We start from the raw sequence: 7,626 nt of genomic DNA, 5'->3' as shown, positions 1-7,626 counted from the left end.
TGACGCAGCAGCAGTGCCGGAGAAGCCCATGCCCGCCGTGCACCGTGACGTCGCCACCATGCCGGTCCCGTCGCGCCCCGCTCCTCCAGCCTCTATATAAACCCCCGCACCTCTGGACTTCACCACACCATCCCACAGCATCCTCCCCTCCCTCCTAGCACCGCTCCTCTCCCCTCCTTACCTCTCCACGGCGCCAAAGCTCGCCGGCGGCCACCACCAAAAGCCGCCCAGATTTTTGTCACCATAGCCCTCGAGACCTACACCAAAGTTGTAGCCCTTGACAAGAGCTTTCCAACGCACCCAACCCCGCCGTAATCCGAGCTCCGAGGCAAAAGTTAGAGCCCCCGCAAGGTTGCAGAATCGCGAGGTACACGACGAACCAGCTCCGTCCGATCTCGATCCAACGGTCTATGCGCCCCGCGTCGGCCACGTGCATGCGCCATGCAGCACGGCCCGGGCAGCATGCTGGGCCGGCCCACTTCTTTCCCGCCCTCCGTTTAAATTCAAACTTCGTTTATTTATTTTCTGTGTTTTTGCTCTCACATGCTTTGCCAAATCTTTAATCATTTCAAATCTGCTCGGTCATTTTTGATAAATTTTATATATTTAGAAAGCTCATGAAAGGCCCCATCCAACCCCACTGGATTCAAACCAATATCTGTTATAGAATTTGAATAGTAAAAATAACAAATCAGTAACTTTTCAAACTTCAATTAAATCTTAAAAATCAACCATAAACTATTTTGAGGTGGTTCCACCTCTCAAAAATCACATTTGATGTTGTCTAATTTATTATGTAATAAAATACTATAGTTGTTTCATATGATCATGGGCTAGATTCAAATAATGGCTATCTGGCCATTTCTAGCTCATTTAAACTACTTCCAAAATAGTATTTAAATTGTATGAGAGTTTCCTTCTCATTTAAATCTTGTCTCAACTAATTCAACATGAGGTAGATACCATGGTTAGCTAAATCTCATAGTGAATTATTTGATGATATTAAATCTTTACTATGTTAGTATTAAATTGTATGAGGTATGGAACCTCATTTAAATCTTTTTCTTGAGTGATAAGTGTGAAGAGGTTGACTTTGGTCAACCTAGGTCACATATTATGCATAAGAAAAATTAAATCTTAATAAGGCAATGAGAAGAAGTTATTTCTCTAAGTAACTAAAAGTAACACCTTAATTTGTATGAAAGGAAATTATTTTCCTAAATAAGAAAACAACACATTTACCCACTTAATAGTAATGAGTGATACTAGTTTACTTGTGTAAATTATATGAGGTGTTTCACTTCATTTAAATCTTATCCCAAGTACTTTCATATGAAGTTTGAACCCCTGGTCAAATACTCTCACATGAAATACTTGGAGATTTTAAATCATAATAGGCCTTATTAAATGGTATGAGGTATCTCTACCTCATTTAAATCATTTTCTCAAATGATGATGATGAATGGTTGACTTAGGTCAACATAAATTCATGTGTGATGGTTTGAGAAATTAAATCTTAAAGAAGATTCAATGAGAGGAAATTATTCCTCAAGAACTATATGGAAACTATCTTGATATATAAAATAAGAGGAAATTATTTTTCCTCAAAGCAATACCACCAAGGGCACCAAATTGTATTAATAGTGTGAATAGAATAGTTTGTGTGAATATATGTGATGTTTGGAATAGCCAATGAATTGTTTGGTGATTGTATCCTCGTATTCGTATTTTAGACGCTAGTACCGGGGACTATCAAGAGGAGGAGGTTTTCTACCAAGAAGAAGGAGAAGAAGACCACTTTGATCAGTACACCACTCAAGGCAAGCTAGTATTCTTGCATGCTATTACCAATGCAAGCTATGTTTTTTGAAAGCTATTACCAATGCAAGCTAACACCCTTGCAAGCTAATAGTCTTGCAAAGTGCAAAGCTCTACTAGAGCAAGGCACACCCACCCCTACTTTTTACTTTATGCTTATGATCCTATTTCCCAGTTTTATTCTTACAAGCTTTGGTTTTTGATTATTTATAACTTGCTTTTATAGTTAACTTTGGTCTAGAAATAGAGTACTACAAGAGTATCAAAATTAGCCTAGCAAGCTCCAAGATATTTAGCATCCCTCAGGACTAGTTGCTAGTGCTCAATATCAGAATTGACTACTCTAGATGGGAACTTGTGAAATGAAAAGACTTTGAAAACCTTGGAATGATGAGTCATTCTATTGAAAGATTTTGAAGGTGAATATGACTGGTGAATGACTTGGTGAATTTTACAAAAACTGATGGTTGGGTTTGGATGCGATACCATTCCAATTTTGCAAGTACCCCCACAATACACTGATATGGGTAGGGCTTAACTAGAAGTTTATGTATCTTAGTATGGGTTCCCTCTAAACAAGCGTCATCGGGGTTATGCTGGAGGCTGCCTCTACAAAAGTGAAATGATATGAAATGACGTGAAATGAGGTGAATGTCCGGCCCAAGCCCTGTGCTGTTCCCAGGCTGACAGTTTGTCTTCACTGGGAGGCCAAGCTCATGGGGAGAGATGCCTATACTAGGATATGTAAGTGAAAGGTTAGGGTTGGTAGTCCGCACACGGAGTGTGGTAAATCAGGGCCAGTTAACCCTGACGGATTATTGCAAATGTTGTGGCACAAGTGTACGACCTCTGCAGAGTGTAGATCTATTCGAATAGCCGCGTCCACGGTTATGGACGGTTGGAAAGGCCATACTGTTCCGTCATCAGACCATTTTTCTTTCAAAATGTGACATGTGAAGGGTGATTTTGAACTTGAAAAGTTGAATGGTGCCTTGTGATTTGAATTGAAAGGTGACTTTGACTTTGAATCACAACTGAGTTGTGGGAATGACACTAATGTTCCCACTTGAGTTAGTTGAGCAAATGAAGGTTTTTGATTATTAAAATGTTTATGAAATAAAACTGGCTTTCTGCAAATGAAACTAGAGCTTAGCATCCCCTTCTATAGTTGATAGTGTTTACCTTAGTATTAGTTTGCGAGTACTTTAAAGTACTCATGGCTTTGTCCCTGGCTATTCAAATGGCCAGACTATGAAGAGGAGTACCAGAACCCGGAAGAAGGACAGCAGGACGTCTACGACAACTAGGATCACTCCTGACGTCAACAGTTGCCTGTGGAATAGATGGACCACGACCGCTACGCTACTTCGCTTCCGCTATGTGTTTTGTAATTGATCAATGGATCATCTAGTATTGTAATGAGACTGGATCATGTGATCCTTTGTTGTAAGACAATTATGCGTTGTAATAAATGATGTGTTGTGATATTAATCTATTATGTCTCGCAAAAACAATATTCCTGGGATTGCGATGAATGACATAATAGGCATCTGGACTTAAAAATCCGGGTGTTGACAGATTAGCAAGGAGAAGAGGATCTCCGTGCACAGCTAGCGACCTATATCTCAGCGTCCACCAAGTGTCCCTAGAGTAGGAGATCTTTTTATGCCTCTTCTTTTGATGTTTATATTGCTTCATCACCGTAAAAGGAAGGGTGTGTCTAGGGCTTTCGGCTTCAAAATACTCAGTACAAGGACTAAAAGAGACGTTTTGCTGATGGTTCTTGTCAGGACGGCCGTAGTGTTGGAGGTGGTCATCTACTTCGGTGGGGAAGGACCTGATTGATGTTCCAATCTTTACTACTTAGACCTTTATCTAAAAATGTTGAGGGATTGGATGTATTTTATGTTTACCATGAATTAGTCTATGTAATATGTAACCCAATTCGCCGATTAATGCAACTCTGGATCCTTCACTGTCATACGACTACTAAAACAAAATAAATAAATAGGCATTTTAAGTTTAATGCACATTTAATCAAGCCACATAATGTTGGCGTACTTGTAAGCAATCAGGTTTACTATTGTTGGCATGTGTGGTACAGTTTCATGGGGCAATACCCAATCTAGCATGTTCAATTACATTACAAGAAGTAATTAAAATATGGATGCCTAGAATTATTCACTTCCATACATTGTGATGGCTTATAGCGGTTTCGATGACCAATCTACATCACATATCTAGTTCAAATTTGATCTTTTTTTATGAACAAAATTGGAAACTCTACTTGGCATTTTCGTTTACTATGACCAGATTCACATATGTAGTGATTCATTTTTTTTCAAATCGACATACCATTTCCTCGTGAACTCTTCATCTTTTTTTAGTTTTAATGAATTTCCTTTGGTTGCATTCAATTTGCTTCAAATTCATCGACTTCGCCATTCGTACAAATTGTTCATCTTTTATTTGTAGTTTTTTCATGCATGAAGCATAACACCCTACCATGGTAAAATCTTCATATTTTCTACCAAAACTCATGTCGAACTTTAAAGAACATGCAATTTTAAATTGACCAAAATTGGTTAAAACTCAACATAAGTCCACATATATTACAAACTCGAGAAATAATCAACATATATATCACCTAAATGGTCATCTTATGAAGTATGCCATGTTTCGAAATTGTTACCTTGAAAATTTGGCCCTTCTCTCAGGTAGCCACTTCACAATAAAGCTCACATAAAGCTCTTATTTTACACTAATAAAGTAGAATGTATTTTTGTGTGAAATGAAGTTGAATAAAATATATGTGAACGGTAAGATGCACGTTGCTGCCAAAATTTGGGATAATTATTAGAAAGTTCATACTAATATACAATGCAATCAACATGACCACACATGTGTAAGCAAGAAAATAAATCTTTTTTAAATTACCTTAAGGTTGTAAGTTTATTATTTGTATAGCAATTTTATCTCATATGATGACTCAAGCTAGCACATTTTTTTTTTTGAATTTGCTTCAATATTCTAGGACCCACCACATTCGTAAAATGGTAATGAAAATTTTACGTATCGTAGTGCACAAAACACACACACACACACGCACACACACACACACCCACACACACACACACAACACACACACACACATATATATATATATGTGCTCACTTATTTCAATATTTAAACTATATTTTCTTCATTCAAATTTTCCGACCTGGCAATTTGAACATGTAGTTGAATTTTGAGTAAAACCGCTCAGACGTCAAACATGAATCCAAATACGGTACAATTCGAGAAAATCTACACATCACATTTTGGCCAATATATATGGTATAATGCTTGTGAAAATGTAGACTATGAAATAGTCAACGTCACCTTTTTAGGTCATGGATGTCTTGTGCATCGACCAAAATCTGGTAGGATGGTGAGGCATGAGTTACGAACATCCTTCTTCTCCTCTCACCCCCATTTGAGAGAGAGAGAGTGTGTGTGTGTGGGTGGTGGGTGGGGATAGAAAGCCATGTTAATAAATTAACTCATACATGAAAGCAAGAAATCAAACTTGATTTATATAAATCACCCTTAGGATTGTAGTTTGTTATTTTTATAGCATCTATATCTCATATGACGACACAAGCTAGTCCACATTTTTAATTTCATTGGAGTTCTTTTTGTGGCAGTCAAATTACTTCAACTTTTAGGACCCACCATCCGTACAAGGGTAATGGAAATTTCTATGATCTTAGTGCAAGGCTTCACATAGAGACACTCAAAGTATTTCAATATTTTAAAATTCATTTTCTTCCCTCAAAATTGCCGACCGTCCATTCGTAACATGTAGTTCAATTTTGAGTAACATCACACATATGTCAAACATAAATCTATTTTTTGATAATTCGAGAAAATCTTCATATCCCATTTTTGGCCATCATATAAGGTGTACTGCGTGTGAAAACATAGACAGTGAAACATTCAACGTCACCTTTTTTAGCCAAACTGGTGGGACGGTGAGGCCCGAATTAATAAATCCACCACCATCTTTCTTCTCCACTCACCCCTCCCCTCCACTCACCCCTCCCCTCCCCTCCCCATCAATATCCTCTTCAAAGAAGATTAAAGAGGATGGAGTTCCCCCACGACGGGTGCAGGAGTGTGGTCGCCTACAACGGCCTCCACGACCACGAGCTCGCGTGCCCGCACGGCCCGTGCGACTGCACAGAGGCCGGCTGCGACTTAGCCGCCTCGCCAGCAGTGCTCATCGCTCACCTCAGAGAAATCCATTCGATTTGTGTGGACATGGTCCCGTACGGCACCGTGATAGTGTTCATCATCCCGGTGCTGGCACCGCCAGAGCCAAGACGTCCTGTCATCTTCTACGGGAACGATGGTACTGTGTTCGTCTCGCACACATATACGCAAGTCCATCCGGAGAATGGATGCGTGCGGGCCAGCCTATCCGTTGAGTGCGTTAGGTCGGCGGCGTGCGTTTGGCCGGAGTACAAGGTGAGTGTGTGGTCGCATGGCAAGCCATCACCTAATCGCTCTGAGATCGATTCAATGGGCCCCAACCATACGGCCTATTTTCTGGTGAACATCACGACGACGCCGGGCGCCGCCAAAGCATCGGAACTAGAGTGGTCATCGAAATGGTTTCAACCGTGCACGGAGCTGACTATCTGGATTCGCATCGACAGGTGATACATGCGCCTATCTTAATCTTCGTGTTTATCTAATTGAAATTACGGTTTATGCAGTACTGAATTAATTAATTTTTGTTGTCAAAAGGGTCTCGGCGGACGGAAGTTCCTATTCGGACTAGAGCGGTGGGTTTAGGTTGCCAACTATGGGCTTTTTTCATTCAGAGGATTCACCAGGGTGGCCCTAACGATGATATATGATCTATTTTGGCGGAGAGGGGACTTGCTTGCGTTTCCTATCTTCAGTTAGGGCCCTTTATGTAAACACTAAGCGTTTGATTGTATTATGTGTTTATGTTCACATACTCTATGGTGTAAAATATGGAATCCCATGTCCGATTAAATGCACCTCTGGCCCTGCCAGGCATTTCCCTTGTTATCTTTTCTTTTTACACATACTGTAACCAGTGTTCAACGCGCAGTCCATCGGCTTGGGTGCTAGATGCTTCCTCGGGAAGGTACCCTATCTTGCCCATTTGAGAACGCACGTCCCTATAATTGCTCAGAAGCCCCGCGAGGGCACGATGGCTTTTCTGGGTGTATGTAAGATTTAGCCTTGACCAGCCCTCCACCCTTCTTCTCTTTCTGTTCTCCTGGTAGCTAGTAACTAGCCTTCACCAGCCCTCCACCCTAACTAGTAATGTACCTCGCAAGCCATGGCTCCATTGAGCCGGGCGGCCCGGCGGCAGAATATCCTAGGGAAGACGATGAGGACTAAGACCGCCGAGAAAAACTCGACATCTAGCCAGCTAGCAGGTCGTTGTATGGCCACTTATGATCGCCTGAGCCTTCTCGCAGAGCAGTCTATCCTCTATTCGATGGAGAGCGAGCCAGTGGGCGAGGGTTCGTCCGGGTAGGTTTCTAGCGGTGTGTCCTCCAGTTCATTCTTATTTTCTAACTGTTTTTTCCATTTATTTACATCTCACAGGGCCGGCGGTTCAAACGTCTCCCCGGTAACCACCACGACGGTGGCGCCCCAAGTCCGGTCGTCGGATGCTGAGTTCGGCCCCGTTTCATGGCCAAGCCAGGTAGGCTGTATGCCTCTATCCACTTGTTTTTTTATACTCCCTCCAATCCATTTTAATAGACTCAGATTTAGTACTCC

General features: G+C 41.1%; 1 protein-coding gene across 1 annotated transcript; it reads left to right on the top strand.

Moving 5' to 3' along the window:
• Positions 1-5,946: 5,946 nt before the first annotated feature.
• LOC127323315 (uncharacterized) lies at positions 5,947-6,522 on the top strand. Its single transcript, XM_051351480.1, has one exon. It carries the CDS (start codon positions 5,947-5,949, stop codon positions 6,520-6,522), a length of 576 nt encoding a protein of 191 aa, XP_051207440.1.
• The last annotated feature ends 1,104 nt before the right edge of the window (positions 6,523-7,626 follow it).

The sequence above is a fragment of the Lolium perenne genome, chromosome 4, assembly GCF_019359855.2.
Source record: "Lolium perenne isolate Kyuss_39 chromosome 4, Kyuss_2.0, whole genome shotgun sequence".
NCBI classification, from domain to species: domain Eukaryota; kingdom Viridiplantae; phylum Streptophyta; class Magnoliopsida; order Poales; family Poaceae; genus Lolium; species Lolium perenne.
Note: the sequence above shows the minus strand (reverse complement) of the source record. Positions and strands in the feature narration are given on the sequence as shown.

Bases quoted from the DNA above. Each gene is read 5' to 3' on its own strand.
- LOC127323315 (XM_051351480.1), top strand. From the start codon at position 5,947: ATGGAGTTCCCCCACGACGGGTGCAGGAGTGTGGTCGCCTACAACGGC.